Here is a 22824-nt window from a genome sequence, read left to right on the forward strand (position 1 = left end):
GTTCAGTGCCTGTAGCAAATATTTATGTCTAAACCTAAAATTATTGGCTTTGGTGATGTGATTCAGAAATCTCTAGGGTTATCCTGGCCTGTTTCTATATTTATTGTGGTCATTTCAGGTACATTAAAATGGGAAAAATTAAAAACGAACGGAGCTGCTCCTCAAACATTGAGCCATAGTCTTGCCACAGTTGGTGAAAATGTCTTTGTTTTTGGTGGTATCTACCATGGAAAAGTTGTAGATGACCTGCACATGTTTAACACAGGTATTGTGCCTTATAGAACTTGTATGTTTATCTGTAGTTATATATTTTTCCATTACTTTAATGCTTTATTCCAATTAATTATGAGGTCAAGGTGAATGCCAGTGAGCCTGAGGTGAAACAAGAACAAAAGATCTTTGCTATGTTTGTTGTACTAGAATCAGTTTCTACTTTCAGTATAAGGAGGGGACAATTCAGAGACAATATTCAATACAATGTGTATCAGAATGATATTTAGACATTTTTATACACATGACCTTAGCTATCAATTTTGCATAACACTGAAAATCATCCCTATAGTTCCACATGTAAGCAGATTTTTCAGTTCTTGATGGCTCTTTATTTTGAAAGTGGCCAAATCAACATATGATAGATCTGTTTGCTTCTCCTTCCCTCATTGATGTGGCTTCTTGAATTTCCCTCTTGATAGATGGACATTCAACTCACCCCCACATGACTGGCAGGCAGAAGAGAGCAGTGGGACCATATGGGTCAACACTGTGCTGTCTCCCTACACAGCATAGCCAGACTGTTGCACTGTACTATTTTCCATATTACCAAAATGCTAAGAGATGTATTACTTCATAAGCAGCTCACAGCATCAGTATAATTATTTATTATTTTTTATATAACTATTTTTTATATAACTATAATATACTGCTCATAGTAAGAGTTATAATTAACCCCAGTGCTGGATTCACAGCTACAATGCTAATTATCCTCCATGCTGCTGCTACGGCTTCTATATATGTGGTAGAGATAGGGGAGCATGATTCTCCTCTTCTGTGTTTTCAGCGTAACAGATAGGCTCCACCAACTATCTTAGAGAAAACTGAGTATTAGTGCTAGAGCCTGCAGGGGGGAAAACTAATAAAAATATCATATAATGGCTAGAAATAGTGTTATTACTCATGTACACACATATTACAGCTTATTCTTAAAAGTCACTTGAAACGTTAGATACGCTTTAATGTTGATAAACAGAGGCATCTATCAGATTCTCTAAACAATCTAAGCTAACAGGTACAGCAGGAATCACTGAGTGTCCACCTCTAAACTCCTGATCAAGGAAATTTACGAAGAAAAATGCACCACAATTCAGGCTCAAATTGCGACACAGAAGTGACTTACATGGCGTGTGCTAAATCTTTAATGCATTTTAGACACTTTTTCCATGTTCCTCAACAGTCTTAACAAGTGTCTAAAAAAGAAATAGTAAAATGCACTTGATTTTTTAATTACCTGCACATTTTTTTTTGCGCAAAATACTGGTGTCAAATATGGCAGCCATGAGTTGGCATAAAAGAGAGATAAGTGTGTGGCAATTAGCTAGATGCACCAAATTTATCATTAAGCATGCCATTCTTATAAATTGTGCACAGTTGTATCTTATTTTATGACAGTATTAATTAATCTACCCCATTGTATGTAAAATAGTGCATCCCTCTCAGCCAATCAGCACAGAACCTAGTTTTTGATCCTTTACCAATGTAAATTTTTATTCATTTTCTTCTTAACAATGATTACATTTCAGTGTCGGAAACGTGGGTGCCAGTAAAAACATCTGGTTCATTGCCTGATGCAAGGTAAGAATCTACATTATTTTACAGATAAAAATTATGACTACTATCATCATAAATACATAACAACTGTCTTTGTCCAAACTATAGTAATAATATAGCATTAATGTGTTATATTAAGGTTGGGCCACGCATTTGCTACTGTTGGACAACACATATACATGTTTGGAGGCTGTTCAGCAGATGGAGTTTACTGCAGTGATGCGTACATGCTGGATACAGGTAAATTATTTCCTTTCGCACTAGACATATCCAAAAATAATTATAAAAAAATCTGTCTAGTTCATAACCTATAAAACTCTAGAAAGTTCTGTTTTCTCTTTTCTATCATAGAAGTCGATAAATGTTATTAGAATAAGTTTTCTGTGTTTAATAAAAAACAAAATTCTGTGCAGATGGGGCAATATGCATCAAGATCATTGACCAATTAGCAAGGCGCGTTGACAGTCTAATGTAACTTAGACTGCTTTCTGAGAGTTTATCATAGCTTGCTGGCATTATGAAATAATTTTTTTTTCAGACAAAACAAAGTTCTAAAAAATACATATGATGCAATGAACAAATAAATATGATGACAAAGGCAAAATAGGTTCTGTGAGTGAAGCACGGCTTTGTATGTTTGTTTCTAGAAAGAATCTGCCATGAGATAGGAGTACTATGTATAGGAACATCAGTAACATACCCATAGAGAGTAAAACCTGTCTGGACACATATATGCTGCTTCTAATGTTCAGATGAATTTGTCTTATCAGGGGTCCAGCATTAGGAGTGTCTGTCTGACGGTTTCAGTAACAACCAGTAGCGTAACTACCGCTGTAGCAGCCGTAGCGGCTGCTATGAGGCCCGCGTCATGAGGCGGCCTGTGCCGCCCGCCGATGCGGTCCCCCCCTATGCCTGGTGGCGCCGTTAGCAGTTGTTATGGCTGCTACAGCGGTAGCTAGTGACAGCCACCCCCTCTTGCAGTAATTGTACCTGCGTATATAGCACGCAGGTACAAATACATGCATTAGCGCTGAATGGCACCTGACCATTCAGCGCCTTACAATTACCCTAATTGGCAGGTAATGAGGTAATCGCGCCGCATCCATTGTTGAAAGGCACTGATTGACGGGGCAAGTAATTTCGCCTTGCCAATCAGCACCTTTCAATGACACTAGTGGCGCAATGACTACATCGCGCTGCTTGCTTCGTTCAGCCCCAGCAGACTTGCTCAGAAGAGACCAGGTCTGCATTGCCACCAGACGACGCGGGAACCAAGGAGTGACCTCTCCTTATATGATAGATATCAAATAGAGAGAAAGCGAAGCAGCACTCAAAATCAAAATAGGTTTATTCATCCAATATCCAATGCAACATTTCACCCTCTCTATGAAGGCATTTTCATGCAATCAAGCATTTTGCTTGAAGATGCCTTCATAGAGAGGGGGGCTGTATGGCACTATCTACAAGGGGGACGTGGGGGCGCTATTTACAAGTGGGGTGTGACACTGTCTACAGGGGGGCTGTATAGCACTGTCTACAGAGGGGCCGTATGGCACAATCTAAAGGGGGCACTATCTATAAGGGCGGCTGCGTGTGGCACCTTGCGGGGCCCCAGGCAAAAGTTTGCTATGGGGCCCAGTCTTTCCTAGTTACGCCCTGGTAACAACGTTCGTGGAAATGCTCATTGACCAACAGTTGATATATGACAGGGATCCCCTTTGTACTGTGCCTCCCACATTCATCTAAATGGCAGAAAAAGTATACAGTCCCAGTGGCAAATTATTGGCATTACCTGGTCCATTGTATGCTGGCTTCCTGGAACATGTGTAAATGGGAATCACAGCAATACTTTAATCAAATACATAAAATAAATGAAACCTCTGTTTTAATTTGTATTATATACATAGAATAGCATGATGCAGAGAAAAAAGGTAATATATTTAAATGAGTATATAATTTATTTTCTGTAGTCTAAGTAGTATGTAGAGATGGTTAAGCACAATAAGGGTGAGTTCACACAGAGTTTTTGCAGGAGGAAAATCTGCCTCAAAATTCTTCTGCGTTTTTTGCTTCTTTTTTCGTCCGCGGCCATGTCACTGGGAGGTCAGAGGCGCCCGAAGATAGGGCATGTCCCTGTTAAAAAAATGCCTCCCATTGAAATCAATGGGAGGCATTTCCGCCAATTTTTGGTGCGTTTTGCAGCGCGGTTCCCGTGTCAAAAAACTAGTCAAAAAACTCTGTGTGAACTCCCCCTTAAGCAGCAGTCGTATGCACTATGATGCAAAACAATTACCAACAACCACCATCTTCTTTATTATATGAAAAAAAAAAACATCACTGCTAAAGATGGCTATCCAAAAACTTGCCAAAATATTTTTCTGTGGATCCTGAAAATCTCATATCTATGGTGCCTCAGGTTGGATTTTAAAGGAACACCCCCGGCAAAGCTCATAAACTAGGTTATGCCAATTACAGGGGCCAAAGAGGCTGGTACATAACACAAGGGTTTAAAAAACACCAAAGAACGAACACATATGAAATGCAGGGGGAGGTAAGACCGCACAGGGAGATATAAGCCAGGGTCCGGTTATCCTAAAATCTGAATTTCTCAGTGAGGTAAGCGGCACAAGAAGTATGGGGAGTTAGTTGTCAGTTAAATGAGCATTCAGTCCATAGCTATCTTAACTCTATGGACAACTTTTTTTTTTTAAAGGTACATTTTATTATGACCTCAATAAAACTGGTATCAAAATCACAGACACAATAGGTATTACAAATGTATCCAATTGTAAAAGGTCAGAAAAGTAAAAAAAATATATAAGAATACATGTCTACATATATCAATTTAGTTATACAAACATAGAACAAAAACCCTAAGGCCCCATTCACACGAGTGTGAATCACATCCGTGTGCAGTGCGTTGAAACAACGCACAGCACACGGATCGATTGATTTCAATGGGGCCATTCACACATGCATGATTTTTCACGCAGCGAGATTCCGCTGCGTGAAACTCACTGCATGTCCTATATTGGTGCGTTTTCACGCACCTATGCACCCATTGAAGTCAAGGGGTGCGTGAAAACCACGCACCGCACACGTGTGCGGTGCGTGATTTGCCCATCAATTCAGTTGAAAATAATAATAATTTTAAAAAAAGATGTGCTTTGCAAATGCGTGCATAACGCATGGCCCTCGCAAAGCACACTGATGCATAACGCAACACACACGTACCCGATTCACGCCCGTTTTTCACCCGCATGAATGGGATAGGCTCGTGTGAATGAGGCATAACAAACAGCTTTCCATTACTCAAGAGAGAAAAATATCTAGTAATTGCAGTCCATCAGGAGAACCCAGTGGAAGAGTAAGCAGACCAATAGAAACATCAGCAGCTCCACAGTCCAAACAATCTCAGTAGGAATACATAAAATGGGGGAGCCAAAACGATTGACTAGTATGAGGGTTAGCCACCAAGGAATGCCATATTTTTGCAAATTTATCTGACCATCCGCATGTTTTATATGTGATTTTGAAATGGGTAAGTTTGGAGTTTACCATTGTAATCTATGCTATGAGGATTGTTTTTTTTGCATAGACCAATAAAAGCATCACAGGGGATCTAGAAGCTACAGTATTTATAAGTTCCTCCACCAGAAGGAGTAAGCAGACTTTCAGTTCAATAAATTCCATTACCTCCAGAAATAAAAAAAACTGGACATTCCCAAAACATATGTAGAAAGGAACCATCTACTCTTTGACAGCGTGGACAGATAGGAGAATATACTGTAGTTTCCCAACCCTAAACAGTTTAGAGGGAGTGTAATAAATCTGATGAAAATGTTTTCTCTCGGGGGCGTGGCTTTGACATGGCGCTGACCAGACGTGCTGCTTGAGAGCTCCGCTCCTGCACTTCCCTAACCCGCTCATAAGCACATTAATAAGCAATATTTTATCACCCTGATGGTCAGGAAATCCAAGGCTTCCACGGGGACTCCCTACTGTACACGGCAGATGTCTTCAGCCGGCTCTATCCAGAGATTTCTGACCGACGCTGCATCGGGAACATCATCCAAGATGGCGCCGCTGGAAGGGAGGCGAGATGGCGCCGGGACTTCGCTTCCAGAGGGGCTATCATCTGCGGCCGGCGTAGCTGCATCAGGTACTGCTAGTACCTTCCCCTCGATATCGGGCTCTCAGGGGCAGTTTCCCTCCTTTCTGGATGGGATTGAACTGTGCTCTTCTGGGGCTGAGATGGCGCTGCCTACGCGGGACTGTTCGCCACGTGGTGCCTGTAATGGCGGCCGGGTTTCTCCCTTATCCTCCCCTCATGTGCTGGGGCCTGCAATTCTGCCTTCTACCTCTCCCAGAGATATGGTTATCCATCCCTCCTCTCATTTTGGTGTTACTGCTGTCCTAGGGGATGATTTACAGGGCCTGAGACGACAGCTATCAGCATTGCCCACTAAACAGGACATGGAGCGTTATGTAAACCACCTGGAGACGACATATAAATCGGAAATACAATCTCTTACTACCAATTTATCTCAATTGTCCGATCAAGTACAGCGGATGGAAAGCGATGTATCAAATATTACACAGCAACAAGTTTCTCATGCCGACCGATTAGATCAGCACTCTCAGCAGATCCACACATTATTTAATCTTGCTGAGGATCATGAGAATCGGAATCGCCGTAATAATATTCGGCTGAGGGGCATTCCTGAGGATATCTCTCCGGGTCAACTCATTCCTGCTTTACAGTCTCTGTTTAATTCTCTACTTGGGCGCCCTGCTGACGATCCCTTGGAGCTGGATAGAGCACACAGAACCTTAGGTCCGCGCAGCCCGGATCCTGATAGGCCTAGAGATGGGCTATGCCGTGTCCATTTTTTTTCTCTTAAGGAGCAGATCATGAGGAAGGCTCGAGATAAAGGCGAGGTCTTCTTACAGGGAGTCAAGATCCAGCTGCTGTCTGATTTGTCCAGAATGACTCTGGACAAGCGCCGGGTGCTACGTCCTTTACTGGACGTCTTGAGAGAACATGAGATTTCCTATTCCTGGGGTCACCCCTTTCAGTTGCAGGTTCGCAGGAATGGCGCACTGCTGAGTGTTCGGGACCCGGGGGACGTTCCAGATTTCTGTGATGCTCTCCGCTTGCCTAGAGTCTCTCTCCCGGATTGGCCTTATGTTCCCATCCCGCCGCCGCGTCCACGGTCACGCAGGCGAGGTCGTTCTCCTGCTTCTCCTATGAGGCGTCATGATGGGCGTCCAGCGGAGCCGATGTGATGCCCTTTTAATGTCTCTGAATTGCAGCCTGCTGTCGGAGTTTAATTACAATGTTTATTGCGTTTATCAGCTGAAGCAATTATATTCGTAGTTACATATGGTCATTACTGAGTGGGTCTGCATTATGCTTCACAGGTGATTGCTGTTGGAGGCCTGGGGGTCACTAATAGCGGTCGATTGCCGTTAATATGCCACAATTGCGAATGTATTTTTTCTTATTATTTTTCTTTATTGCTAAACCTGTTTGTACATTTATGCTGATAATGAATGCATTCAGGGGTGTTCGCGGCTGGGGTTTCTTTAAGGCCCTAATAACAATGTAACTCCTTAATTAATTATTTTTGGGTAACGCAATAAGTGCCTTGGTTTTCCTTTTGTGTTATATCGTTATTTGCTATATAAAATTTGCTGGGTTGGGGGGTGCGGGGCACTGGCTAGACCTTGTCCTGACACTCCTCCTCTTAGGGTTTCACTGGTTATATCCGGTGTATATTGGATTGTTTCTCCTTGATTAGATCAAGGAGTGGGTGCTTGTTTCACCCGCTTGTTTGTCCTTGTTGTCGTGTCTCCCTTCCTTGTCTGTCCCGTCCTTTTCTTCATTGTTATAGCACATTTCTTGATTTGCTAGACATACGTGCGTTGGAAATGGCGCAGCTGAAAGTCTGTACATTTAATGCTAGAGGGCTTAATGTCCCGGAAAAACGGTCGCAGATATTGTATAATATGCACAAAGAACGGGTAAATATCCTGTTTTTACAGGAGACTCATTTTCAGGTGGGCCACACTCCACAGTTTACAAATCGCTATTATCCAGTGTGGTTCCACAGTACCAACTCGGAATCCTTGTCCAAGGGCGCTAGTATTTGTATACACAAGTCACTCTCTCATAAACTGGTAGACGTTCTGGTTGACCCGGGTGGTCGGTATGTGTTTCTCAAACTGTCCATTCGGAATAAGCTGTTCACCTTGGCTAATATGTACCTCCCCAATCAGGATCAGGCGCGAGTATGTTGTGGGTATTTGCGGAAATTGGAAGAGTTCACGGAGGGAGTTTTGATTGTGGGTGGTGATTTTAACCTGACGTTCGATTCTAGGCTTGACACCTCCTCGGGCAGGTCTGCGGTACCGAAATCCCATTTGGGAGCCTTGAAAACTGTGATGCATTCCATGCAATTGATTGACGTGTGGAGGATTCTTCATCCTCAGGTAAGAGAATACACTTACTTCTCCCCGATACACAATATGTATAGTAGACTGGATGCCTTTCTTATTAGCCACCATTTGCTTACCTGGCAACCTATTTCGGAGGTGGGCCCTATGGTTTGGTCGGATCATGCCCCTGTATTTCTAACGCTTACGTTTCCTAGTTCAGTACCCAATTTCCAATCTTGGAAACTTAATGATAATTTACTGGGCGACTCAGTGTGTGTGTCAGCCCTTAAGGACTCACTTAACAGTTTTTTTGAGGTACACACACGTGACACTACCCCATTACCACTGCAGTGGGAGGCGTTAAAGTGTGTAGTCAGGGGAGTTCTGATCCAACATGGGGCTCGGTTGAAGTGGGAAAAAGGGGTAGCCATTACGCGGCTCCTTGCTCAGATACGGGACCTGGAATCCCGCCATAAACGAGTGCTTTCCTCACAGTTATTTGCGGAACTCACTGCAGCGATAGAATCCTTGCGTTCTCTGATAGACCAGTCACACGCTCGATTCAGGGACCGTATGCGAAAACACTCGTACGAATTTGCAGATAAATGTGGCAAGTCTCTAGCACGGATACTACATCCTCGCACCCAGGCGTCGTATATCCCTAAAATTACTTCCCCCTCGGGTGGTGAGGTTCATGATCCGGTGGGGATCACCGACTGCTTCAGACAGTATTACTCGGCATTATACAATCTTAAAGGCCATTTTCAGGATATGCAGGTGGATGCGTTACGTGATAAAATAGACCGGTATGTACATGACACTGCGCTGCCGTCCTTGGGGGGCGGGGAGGCTTTGGGACTCGAGGAGGATTTTTTGGAAAGGTGGAGCGTGCTATTGGGGAATTCCCCTTGGGCAAAAGTCCAGGACCCGATGGGTTCAATAATAAATTCTATAAAACATTTAAGGATCAATTGGCTCCGTTCTTGACGAAAGTTTTTAACTCAGTGTCTTCCTCGTGTCCCTTTGCACCCCAGTCCCTTGAGGCTCATATTACCCTTTTACCAAAACCGGGCAAAGATCCGACGGTGTGCGCAAACTTCCGACCAATATCATTGATAAATGTAGATGTTAAGATTTTTGCGAAGTTACTGGCCTCTCGACTCTCGCCTCTCTTACCAGATTTGGTCACAGATGACCAGGTGGGGTTTGTGCGCGGCAGAGAAGCACGGGACAACACTAACAAGACCCTCCTTTTAACATCATACTGCCAATCCCATAAGATACCGATGTGTTTACTCTCGGTCGATGCGGAAAAAGCATTCGACAGGGTACATTGGGTGTTTCTCCGCAGTGTCCTGACACAGGTTGGCCTTGGCGCCGTTATGGTGGATAGGATTATGGCATTATATCAAGGGCCTACAGCCCAGGTTCGAGTTAATGGGTTGTTATCTGACTCTTTGTCTATTTCTAATGGCACGAGACAGGGGTGCCCACTCTCACCTTTACTCTATGTTTTGGTCATGGAACACCTGGCCGTGGCACTGCGGAACAACCCTAATGTTAATGGCGTCTATGTTGGCGCAAAGCACCACAAACTAGCATTATATGCCGATGATCTCCTCGTGTACATTACAACTCCCATGGTTTCCTTGCCATCTTTGACTGGGGAATTCTAGCGTTTTGGCCATGTGAGCAATTTCAAAGTCAACTATTCCAAATCGGAGGCATTGAATATATCTCTCGATTCTACCTTAGCCACCCATCTCGCTCGGGTTTTCCCGTTCAAATGGCAATCTACATCTCTAAAATACCTGGGGGTGCAAATTCCCACACACCAGTCGGATCTGTTCGCTTTGAACTACACACCCATTCTGCAGCGCACCTTGAAGGATTTAATGGCGTATGGTGGGAATCGCATATCGTGGTTTGGGCGCATTAATGCGGTAAAAATTGACATTTTACCCAAATTCCTTTACATATTCCAAACTGTCCCTATCATGATTCCAACGAGCTTCTTCCAAGTTTTGCATAGGGCCATAACTAAATTTGTTTGGGGCTCCTCTAAGCCTCGTGTTCGTTTTGCTGTCCTTAGTCGGCCGAAAAAGGAGGGGGGAGCAGGTTTGCCAGATTTTAAACGCTACCACCAAGCTGCGTTACTGATGCGATTAGTAGACTGGTTCCGTTCAGGTGCGGGTAAGCAATGGGTGCGCATTGAGAAGGCCATGTCTCCCCTAGCATTGTTGTCTCTACCTTGGTTGTCTGCTTCTCAGAGACCTTCATCTTCTCTGCCTTACCTCACACGTCAGTTTCTTGTAGTATGGGAGAGGATCATTGCTACGATGGACATTGTTCACCGTCCAGGCCCTCTAACCCCTCTTTTTGATGATCCTTCCTTTCCTCCGGCGGTGGGTGTGGACATATTCCTCTGTTGGGAGAGACAGGACGGTAGTTTCTTGGCTAAGACTCTTACACCTGAGGGTACAATTTTGTCACAGGCTGTGGTCTCCGGGGCCTACCCGGGGGGACGTCCGGTTTGGTGGTCCTATTTTCAATTGCGCTCCTATCTTTTTTCAATGGGCGACCGTTTTGCTTTACTGCAGGTTAAGACTCCTCTGGAACACTACTTGTTGTTGACTACTGCCCCCTCTCATGTGTTGTCTTTTTTACACGGGATCCTTCTCCCTAAATACGATTACGCTCAGTTGACATTCACAGCCGCATGGGATGAGGAATTGGGGATCCGACACTTTGCTGAGGAGTGGGGCACATCTTTCTTACTGGCGCATAAACTGCCGACTTCGTGCTTTGCCCAGGAAAAAAATTACAAGATTCTCACTAGATGGTATCGCTGTCCTTCTTTACTGCATAGGATATTCCCTGAAGTACCTGATGAATGCTGGAGGTGTGGGGAGGCTCATGGAACCATGCTGCACATTTGGTGGGATTGTCCCAAACTTCGTCCCTTTTGGGAAAAGATTTTCGATCTCGGTAATAAACTCTTTCACACTGAGGTTCAGACTTCGGCCTCTATTGGTTTACTTTCCATGGTTCTGGGATCACTCTCACACCTCAAAAAGAGTGTCTTTCGGCATTTTTTGACAGCAGCAAGAACAGTGATTCCTCGTCGTTGGAAGTCTAGCACTGTGCCTTCTCTGAAGGAATGGGTGACAGAGGTGAATGGAATTATGAGGATGGAGGAGTTGATGTCTGCTGATCAGGGTAAAGCTGAGCTCTTTGTCCGCACCTGGGCAGTGTGGGCTGGATTCCGGGGTGGTGATGATTTACCTCTCTGGCTGGATGGCCTCTTTTGAATATCTACATAAAGTCTACTTTTTGCGTGCTATACCCGTATGTGTTTCCCTTTGTTGTCTTGTGTTAGTGTTAGTCTGTCGTATAAAGTGCACTTATAGGCGATAATTGTTACCCACCTGTGGGGACTGGTTCCCCTAAATAATGCACTATCTTTGCTGCTCTTATGGGACTGTTATTCTCATTACATTCTTATATAGTTTTCGCCTACTGATTAGGAGGCTACCTCCTACTGCTGCTCTGTGTCTTTGATACTTTATATAATATTGAAGTGTTATAGTGCACTGTATGTGAATTTTGCAAATGTATGAAACTATGTATATGCTGTTTTGTTGTGTATATTTTCAAAATAAAATCTTTGATAAAGAAAAAAAAATAATGTTTTCTCTCAATAAGGCTGTCTCTTGCTTATATTAAGGGTCCAGTCAAAGCACTCAATATTTCTTTATGATCGTCAGTAGATATAGAGGGAAGAGTCTGAGACCATCGGTCTAGAGCTCTATCAAGTTTGTTAGAGGAGACACGTAATAATTGTTTATAAAGTATGGACATTAGCTTAAAGGAACAGTGTCACCAAAATTTTTTTTTTTATATCAGTTTTATGTTAGGGTTTTATTAAAAACGTTTATATTTATTTGTGTGTTTGTGTGTTACTTTTTTCTATTTTTACACTTTTTCTTCCCTATGGGGGCTGCCTTTTTTTTTCCATTTCTGTATGTGTCGATTAACGACACATACAGACATGGAATACAGCAGCTCCAGTCCCATAGGGACTGCGAACGGGGCCCGTTCCATCCACTATGGTGTACACCGTGTGTGTGGGAACGGCGCATGCGCCGCTCCCACACAGTCCGATTTGAAATGTGCGCCGTCTGGCGCCATTTTCCTGTGGACCTGAAGTCGCGGCCGGGCAGTAAGATTACTACTTCCGGTCGCGGCTTCCGGACTTGTGCACATGGAGCAGCGGCAGCAGACGGAGCGGACGGACCGGAGGGAGCGGCGGCGTCAGGAGCAGGTAAGTTAGGTCTGTGTATGTACGTGTTTCAGTGTGTTTTACTAGTGTATGTAAACCTTCTACACTGTGTGTTAGCTCAAAAAATGGCGACACACAGTGTAGGAGGTTAGACCGTTCAAACCCCTCGTTTCTCCCGGCACTAGCCAGGATAAAGGAGGGGGGGATTCTGAGAGCTCACTAGAGCGAGGGATTTTTTCCCAATTTTGCAGCATAAAGCAATGTGGTTGCTTTACCACATACAATGCTGCAATTTTGAGAATTGCTCCATTTAGTGACCAGTGCTGGGAAATATTATAAATTGAATCCAATTTATAATATTTCCTGACTCGTGAAAAAAATAAAAAAAATTAGAACAATGTTTAATCACCTACACACTAATTGTTTAACTAAAAAAAAAACAACATGTTTTGCTGGCAACACATTCCCTTTAACCAATGTTCCCTGCATCATCCAATCCTCCACTGGGGATGTACACAGTCTGACATTGTAACCTGCAAATTGTGACCAGAGGGCATGTCTAAGCTGATAATAATGGAATCTGAGATTGGATGACACTTGGTGTTTGGCCCTAATTTGTGCAAAAGTGGCAACTTTATCCTCTACCGCCACATCACTCAAAGTTAGTATACCTAAGGCCGCCCATCTACTGGGGTCAGAGAGTCGTGGTATCTGTGTCAGGAGTGGATTATACTAAAGAGGTGTCCTAGATGACCAGGACACCTCTTCAGACCAGAAAAGTAAGAGTGTCCTCTGCCAAACCTTCAATGTTGTCTGCATCAAAATTGTAAGTAAATGACCTGAGGGAGGGGCCTGCTCATATAATAACTTAACGAAGGCCTTGTAAAAACCAAATATTGACACCTCAAGGTCTGTAGAAGGGTAAACCACCACCAAACATACACTAGTTGACTGGCTAGGAAATAGACATAGAGATTCGGAAGGGCCAAACCGCCTTGCTCCATAGGTAGTTGTAGTGTACCAAAAGCAATCCGAGGGACTCCTCCCGCCCAGATAAAGGATCTATGATCCTTATCTACATTAGAATAAAATGAGAGAGGTAACCATACAGGGGAATTATGGAAGAGGTATAAGAATCTAGGGAGGGATTTCATCTTGAACAGATTAATACGACCCGTTACTGTAAGGGGGAGATGTTTCCAGCTATCAAAGTCTACCTTAAGTCGTTGTAGCAGGGGAGTAATATTATCAGGTATAAAAGTATGTGTATTAGAACATATCACTATTCCAAGGTATGTGATCTTATCGGCCCATTGCAGAGGAGAGGGAAGGTCAACCTCTCTGGCCCCTGCTTCCACCGCCATTATAAATGATTTCGACCAGTTCACTCATAGACCGGAAAAAGTTGTAACTGTGTCCAATAAATTCAGTAATGCTTGTAAAGACCATTAACCCCTTCCCGCACACGGGCGTAACTGTACGTCCAAAATGCAAGTGATTTCCCACATTCGGGCGTACAGTTACGCCCAAGCTTCAAACTGTCACCATGTCAACAGACATGGTGACAGCGTCCCGATCGCAACTGTCATAGACAGTTGCCGAGCAGGACTCGCGGGCACAGGACCAATCAGAGTGGTCCCGTGCCGGCACGTGCTGTGATTGGTCAGTCAGTACTGACAGGCCAATCACAGCGCAGGAGCAGTGGTTTGCCGGCATCTCCGTCTCTGACAAGCTCATTCCTGTCAGAGAGCTTGTGAGAGTCGGAGACAAGAAGAAATAGTGTTAAAGTGAAAAAAAGAACAAAAAAACCCAGCGATCTGCCCCTTTTCTGCCCTTTTGTGCCCACTAACCAGTGATCACCCCCTTTGGTGCCCACTGGTTAAGAAAAAATAAAATAATATATATATATATATATATATTATATATAATTTCAGTCCCCCACAGTGTCCTTCTGCCGTGCTGTGATCTGTCACTTGTCGCAGTACCCGGTCGCCATCACCCTGCTGTGTCCCTAGATTGCCCAATGCCCGAGTTCCCTGTTAGGTAGCAATGCCACGTCTCATTTAGTTTTTCCCCTGGTAGGTAGGGTACCCTTACTCATTGAATACAGCTAGGTCTGTTCTCATTCCACGGTTGAGAGTAGCGGTTTATTTTTTGATAAAAAAAATGTAAAAAAATAAGTTACAAAAAAAATGTGTTCGTTAGTGGTAGCAAGAGTTTATTAGTATGGCCAAAAGAGTCTTTTCAGCCGAGAAAGCATATGAAATGCTGTGTTCCGACACGGATAGCGCGAGTGAAGGTGAAGAGCAGTTCGTGCTTCCATCTTCCTCTGAATGCAGTAGAGCCGTAGGTCCTGCTCTGCCGGAGCTGACCTGGGAAGCTGCGGAGAATTATGCCCCCCAGGTGCCTGAGTTTACAGCCCCCTCAGGCATTCAAATTGAAATTACCGGTTTCAGCCCCATTGATTATTTTCAACTTTTTTTTTCAGACTCCCTTTTAGAATTAATTGTCCAGCAGACCAACCTTTATGCGGAACAGTTTATCGCCCAGAACCCCCACTCTTATTATGGGGGAAGCCAAAATTGGACCCCCACAAAACCAGTGGAATTGCGGAAGTTTTGGGGCATTTTTTTACGTTTTGGTCTAATAAAAAAGCCCAGTATTAGAGACTATTGGTCCCCTGACATTTTATATAACACCCCCATTACCGCACAGTAATGACAAGGAAGCGATTCGAAGCCATCCTAAAGTTCCTGCATTACAATGATAATAGCCAGTGCCCACCCCCACAGGACCCACATTTTGATAGACTATATAAAATAAGACCATTGATTGCCCACTACTCCCAATTTTTTTCCCAAGTTTATACCCCCCAACAAAATATTTTGGTGGATGAATCCCTAGTCAGCTTCAAGGGTAGACTGCACTTCAGGCAGTATCTACCCAATAAAAGAGCCCGATATGGCATAAAGCTCTACAAGCTGTGCGAAAGTGCCACCGGTTACACGTACTCTTTTAGGGTCTATGAGGGAAAAGACTCCCAAATAAATCCCCCAGAATGCCCCCCCTTCCTAGGAATTAGTGGAAAGATTGTATGGGATCTTGTCCATCCTTTGCTCGGCAAAGGATATCATGTATATCTGGACAACTTCTACAACAGCGTCCCATTGCTAAAAGTTCTCTTGTCCAGATCCACCTTGGCGTGCGGAACAATCCGCAGAAATCAGAAGGGCCTCCCCAAAAATTTGCTCGGTTACATCCTAAAATTAGGAGAGAGCAGAGCTGTCTGCAGCGACGATCTGCTCCTCCTAAAGTATAGGGATAAAAGGGACGTCCTTATGCTGACCAGCATTCACGACAGCAGAGGCAGCCTTGTCCCTGTACGCGGATCCACCACCCAAGTTCCCAAACCATTCTGCGTACAGGAGTACAACAAATATATGGGTGCCGATGACCTGTCTAACCAGGTTATAAAACCGTACAGCGCCATGCGCAAGACCAGGGTATGGTATAAAAAGCTGTCTGTGCATCTTACACAGATGGCTTTATAAAACGCCTCTGTCCTCTGCAGATATGCCAGCAGTGAGGATACGTTCCTGCAATTTCAGGAAAAGATCATAAAGTCCCTGATATTTGGTGACCAGGAAGGGGAGGGCAGTTCATCCGGCTCTTCCGTCAGCAGGATAATTCCCGGCCAGCATTTCCCCACAGAAATCCCCCCCACTGAAAAAAAAACAGAATCCACCCAAAAAATGCTGTGTGTGCGCCAAGCGAGGCATTCGTAAGGACACCACATACCAATGTGAGATGTGTCCCACAAATCCCGGCCTGTGCATGAAAGAATGTTTCAAAATCTATCATACCTCCTTCGATTTTTAATTCATTTATTCTTCATTCACCTTTTCGGTCTCCCATATTGGCCATGAATAATTATTCTTTTTTTTTACTGACCAGCCCCATTTAAAATTTGATCATTTAACCCCTTAAGGACGCAGCCTAGTTTGGGCCTTAAGGCTCAGAGCCCATTTTTCAAATCTGACATATTTCACTTTATGTGGTAATAACGTCGGAATGCTTAAACCTATCCAAGCGATTCTGAGATTGTTTTCTCGTGACACTTTGGGCTTCATGTTCGTGGTAAAATTTGGTCGATATATTCAGTCTTTATTTGTGAAAAATTGCAAAATTTAGAGAAAATTTACAAAAAATAGCATTTTTCAGAATTTAAATGCATCTGCTTGAAAAACAGACGGTTATACCACCCAAAATAGTTACTAGTTCACATTTCCCATATGTCTACTTTAGATTGGCATCGTTTTTTGAACATTATTTTATTTTTCTTGGACGTTACAAGGTTTAGAACATAAACAGCAATTTCTCATATTCTTAAGAAAATTTCAAAAGCCTTTTTTTGAAGGTGCCAGTTCAGTTCTGAAGTGGATTTGAGGGGCCTATGTATTAGAAACCCCCATAAAACACCCCATTTTAAAAACTAGACCCCTCAAAGTATTCAAAACAGCATATAGAAAGTTTTTTAACCCTTCAGGCATTTCACAGGAATTAAAGCAAAGTGGAAATGAAATTTGCAAATTTCATTTTTTCTGCTGAATTTCAATTTTATTCAATTTTTTTTTAGTAACAGAGAAGGTTTTACCAGAGAAACACTACTAAATATGTATTGTCCAGATTCTGCAGTTTTTAGAAATGTCCCACATGTGGCCCTACTGCGCTCGTGGACTAAAACACAAGCCCTAGAAGCAAAGAAGCACCTAGTGCATTTTGAGGCCTCTTTTTTATTAGAATATATTTTAGGCAGCATGCCAGGTTTGAAGAGGCGTTGAGGTATCAAAACAATGGAAACCCACCAGAAGTGACCCCATTTTGGAAATTACACCCCTCAAGGAATTCATTTATGGTTTTTGTTATCATTTTGACCGCACAGTTTTTTCACAGCACTTATTTGAATTGGGCTGTGAAATGAAAAAAATTATATTTTTTCCAATAAGATGTCATTTTTGATCAAATTTTCTTATTTTCACAGGGAACAACATACCCCATTTTGTTGCCCAATTTGTCCTTAGTGCGGCAATACCCCATTTGTGGTGATAAACTGCCGTTTGGGCCCATGGGAGGGCTCAGAAGGAAAGGAGCGCTATGTGTTTGTTGGAGTCCAGATTTTGCTGGATTGGTTTTCGGGTGCCATGTCGCATTTGCAGAGCCCCAGAGGTATCAAAGCAATGGAAACCCACCCGAAGTGACCCCATTTTGGAAACTACACCCCTCAAGGAATTCATTTATGGTTTTTGTTATCATTTTGACCGCACAGGTTTTTCACAGCACCTATTTGAATTGGGCTGTGAAATGAAAAAAATTATATTTTTTCCAATAAGATGTCATTTTTGATCAAAATTTCTTATTTTCACAGGGAACAACATACCCCATTTTGTTGCCCAATTTGTCCTTAGTGCGGCAATACCCCATTTGTGGTGATAAACTGCCGTTTGGGCCCATGGGAGGGCTCAGACGGAAAGGAGCGCTATGTGTTTGTTGGAGTCCAGATTTTGCTGGATTGGTTTTCGGGTGCCATGTTGCATTTGCAGAGCCCCAGAGGTATCAAAGCAATGGAAACCCACCAGAAGTGACCCCATTTTGGAAACTACACCCCTTCAAGGAATTCATTTATGGTTTTTGTTATCATTTTGACCGCACAGTTTTTTCACAGCACCTATTTGAATTGGGCTGTGAAATGAAAAAAATGATATTTTTTCCAATAAGATGTCATTTTTGATCAAAATTTCTTATTTTCACAAGGAACAACATACCCCATTTTGTTGCCCAATTTGTCCTTAGTGCGGCAATACCCCATTTGTGGTGATAAACTGCCGTTTGGGCCCATGGGAGGGCTCAGAAGGAAAGGACCACCATTTGGCCTACTGGAGCTTTTCTGGTGCTAAGTCATGTGTGCAGAAGCCCCTGAGGTACCAGTACAGTTGAAACCCCCGAGAAGTGATCCCATTTTAAAAACTACACCCCTTAAGACATTCATCTAGAGGTGTAGTGAGCATTTTGACCCCACAGGTACTGTGTAAAAGATAATGCGCAGCAGATGGTGCAGTGTGAGATTTGCAATTTTATATATGTATATGCCATTTCAGTGTCCAATATAGTGTGCCCAGCATGCGCCACCGGAGATATACACCCCTTAAATTGTAATGTGGGTTCTCCTGGGTACGACAATACCCTACATGTGGCTGTTATCAGCTGCCTGGGCATACGGCAGGGCTCAGAAGGGAAAGATGAGGGGGGTAAGCTGTGCGGAGTGCATCAGGGTAAATTAAAAATCAAGGGATGTATGATACATTTTAAAACAATCTTTTATACAGAGCCCTGGTTTTTCGGGACACGTGTCACATTGGTATATTGTGTTCTTCCTTATCCCCCTCTTATAGCAGACTCTGCACCTCTTTTGACTCTTTCCCTTTCCACCGGTTTGGGGACCTTCTCCTGGAAAGTGTTGCCCTGGTACGATGCGTGTGGCCTCGCTTCCAGAAGTACTGGGTGCCCCCCCTTCCTGGTCCCTAAAGATTAGATCTTGAAATTCCAGGAAAGTTCCCCTCTGGCCTGCACATCGACGTAGCACAAACGCATTGTACAAAGCCATCTGTATGATGTGCCCGGCCAGCTTCTTATACCACACCGCATGGCGCTGTAGGGCTTCAGGACTTGATTTGACAAGTCCATCTCTCCCATGTACCTATTGTAGTCCAGGATGCAGTCTGGTTTGGGGGTGGCCTTTCCTTCATATATCCTAAACCTGTAGGTATACCCTGATGCACTCTCGCACAGCTTATACATCTTCACGCCATACCTTGCCCTCTTACCTGGCAGGTACTGGCGGAATTGAACCCTCCCTTTAAAATGTACCAGGGACTCATCAATAGAAAAACACTTCTCGGGGGTGTATGCTTGGGAAAACCGGGCACTGGAACGGTCTAATAGGGGTCTCCGTTTATACAAACGGTCAAAACTGGGGTCATCTCGGAGTGGGCACGGCTCATTATCAGTATAATGTAAGAAGCGAAGTATTGCCTCATTTATTTATTTTTTTAGGTTCCAGTTCATTTCTGAAGTTGCTTTGAGGGGCCCATATATTAGAAACCCCTATCAAACACCCCATTTTAGAAACTAGACCCCTCAAAGTATTCACAACAGCATTTAGAAAGTTTATGAACCCTTTAGGTGTTTCACAGAAATTTAGAGCAAAGTAGAGGTGAAATTTACTCTTTTTATACCATTTTTTTTATAACACAAAAGGATTTATCAGAGAAACGCAACTCAATACTTATTGCCCAGATTCTGCAGTTTAGAGAAATATCCCACATGTGGCCCTCGGGCGGTAATGGACTGAAGCACCGGCCTCCGAAGCAAAGGAGCACCTAGCGGATTTTGAGCCCTCTTTTTTATTAGGCACCATGTCCGGTTTGAAGAGGTCTTGTGGTGCCAAAACATTGGAAACCCCCCAAAAGTGACCCCAATTTGGAAACTAGACCCCTTGAGGAATCCATTGTAGTTTTCTTGGGGTGCATGCGGCTTTTTGATCAGTTTTTATTCCATTTTTAGGTGGCGTGGTGACTAATAAACAGCAATTCTACTATTGTTTTTGTATACTTTTTTTTTTACAGCGTTCACCGTGCGCTATAAATGACATATTCACTTTATTCTGCGGGGCGATACGATCACGGCGATACCAGATGTTTATAGTTTTTTTTTATGTCTTATGGCGTTTGCACAATAAAATACGTTTTGTAAACAATCATTCACTTTTTGTGTTACCTTATTCTAAGAGCCAGAACGTTTTTATTTTTCAATCAATAAAGGCGTGCGAGGACTTTTTTTTTGCGTAACGAACTGTATTTTCCATCAGTACCATTTTTAGGTACATGCGACTTTTTGATCTCTTTTTATTCCATTTTTTGGGAGGTGAAGTGACCAAACAATTGTGATTGTGGTACGGTTTATTAATATTTTTTTTTACGGCGTTCACCGTGCGGGATAAATAACAAAATAATTTTGTAGCTCAGGCCGTTACGGACGCGGCGATACCAATTATGTATAGTTTATTTGTTTGTTTATATATTTTTATTAATAATAAAGGACTGATAAGGGAAAAAGTGGGACTTTTACTTTTATTACTTTTAAAACTTTTATTTTCTTATTTTTACACATCTTTTTTTAACTTTTTTTTTACTTTATTACTTTGTCCCACTAGGGGACATGAGGGCAGGAGGCCCTGATCGCTATTCTAATACACTGCACTACATGCGTAGTGCAGTGTATTAGAACTGTCAGCTACTCACTGACAGCAAGCATAGTGGGTCCTGACGTTGTCAGGACCCACTAGGCTTCCGTCTATGGCATAGCCGGACGCCATTGTTTGGTGTCCGGTTGCCATAGTCACCATCGCCGGCCGCTATCGCGTAACAGGCCGGCGATGGCAGCTTAACCCCTAAAAAGCCGCGATCTCTATAGAACGCGGCTTTTAAGGGGTTAATCAGCGGGGACACAGCGATCGGTCCCCGCTGTAGGAGCTGTGACAGCTGCTGAACAAGACAGCAGCGTCACAGCTCCTGTATGTGTCGGGAGGACGGCCGAAACGGCCGTTACTCCCGAGACGTACTATTACGGCATGGAGCGCGAACGATACAGCTGCCATGACGTAATAGTACGTCAAGGAGCGGGAAGGGGTTAAAATTTGTAAAAAAAACACCTAAAATAAAGCTAAAAATTCTCACTATACCAAGGACCCGAGTGAGTGTCTGTCTCATCCAGGTTGCAAATCTGGGTGAGAGGAATAAATCCAGATAAGATTGGTTGTCTCAGCAAATCTTTTTTTGCTGAGGCCTTTGATTTATTTTTTGGGTTGGATTTTATGGAATGGTGGGTAGGTTGGTTGTGGGACCTGCCATTCCCTCTCCCTCCATAGCGGGTTTTCCAGGTTGCCCTCCTTATTTACTCAAATTACAGTATTTCTTATTATACCCTTAGATGAATACCTAGAGGGTTTTCACTTCACAAATTAAAAATTCTCACTATACCCCTAGATGAATACCTAGAGGGTTGTCACTTCACAAATTAAAAATTCTCACTATACCCCTAGATGAATACCTTGAAAGGTGTTATATTACAATCTAAATCTTCTCACTATACCACTAGATGAATTCTTTGAGGGGTTTAGTTTCCTAAATGGGGTCACTTTTCTGGGTTTCTAATGTTTTGACACCCCAGAGCCTCTGTTTTCATGACACAGGGCAGTAAATGCCATCGTACTAGGCCTCAGATGTTGCATGGTGCTCTTTACATTCTGAGCCCCGCCACGTGCTCAAACAGCAGTTTATCTCCACAAATGGGGTATTGCCGTATTCAGGAGAAATTGCGTAACAAACTGGGTGCTTTTTCTCCTTTAACCCCTTGTAAAAATTATGAATTTGGGGCTAAAGCAGCATTTTCTTTGAAAAAAAATCTAAATTTTATTATTTTACTGCCCAGTGTATGAAACACCTATGGGGTCAAACTGCTCACTATACCACTTGAAAAATTCCTTGATGGAGTCACTTTTGGGGGGTTTCCACTGCACTGACACCTTTACAAATGCGACATGGTGCAGAGAAATCAATCCAGCACTCCAAAAGCTAAATGGCGTGCCTTCCCTTCCGAGTCCTTCTGCTTGCCAAAACAGCAGTTTATGACCACATGTTGTGTATTTCCGTACTCTGGAGAAGTTGCTTTACAAATGTTGGGGTGCTTTTCCTCATTTATTTGTTGAAAAAAATAAAAATTTTGAGGTAAAGCTACATCTTATTGGAAAATAATGTAATTTTTCATTTTAAGTCCCCAATTCTAATGAAATCTATGAAACACCTGTGGGGTGAAAATGCTCACTACACACCTAGATGAATTCCTCAAGGGGTGTAGTTTCTTAAATAGAGTCACTTTTGGGGGGTTTCCACTGTTCTGGTACCTTAGGAGCTTTACAAATGCGACATGGTGCTGAGAAATGAATCCAGCAAAATCAGCGCTCCAAAAGCTAAATGGCGTGCCTTCCCTTCCAAGTCCTGCCGCTTGCCCAAACAGCATTTTTTGACCACATGTTTGGTATTTCCGTACTCTGGAGAAGTTGCTTTACAAATGTTGGGGTGCTTTTCCTCATTTATTTGTTGAAATCTATGAAACACCTGTGGGGTCAAAATGCTCACTACACCCCTAGATGAATTCCTCAA

General features: G+C 43.2%; 1 protein-coding gene across 1 annotated transcript in view; it reads left to right on the forward strand.

Annotated features, from left to right (window-relative positions):
- Positions 1 to 24: 24 nt before the first annotated feature.
- The window catches only part of LOC142758014 (uncharacterized), a 77540-nt gene continuing 54740 nt past the window's right edge, over positions 25 to 22824 (forward strand). The window contains exons 1-3 of the mRNA XM_075860667.1: positions 25 to 118; positions 1797 to 1848; positions 1964 to 2064. Coding sequence (XP_075716782.1) covers positions 25 to 118; positions 1797 to 1848; positions 1964 to 2064 — 247 coding nt within the window. The remainder of the gene's footprint in view (positions 119 to 1796; positions 1849 to 1963; positions 2065 to 22824) is intronic.

This window comes from Rhinoderma darwinii, chromosome 1, assembly GCF_050947455.1.
Source record: "Rhinoderma darwinii isolate aRhiDar2 chromosome 1, aRhiDar2.hap1, whole genome shotgun sequence".
In the NCBI taxonomy this organism is placed as follows: Eukaryota; Metazoa; Chordata; class Amphibia; order Anura; family Rhinodermatidae; genus Rhinoderma; species Rhinoderma darwinii.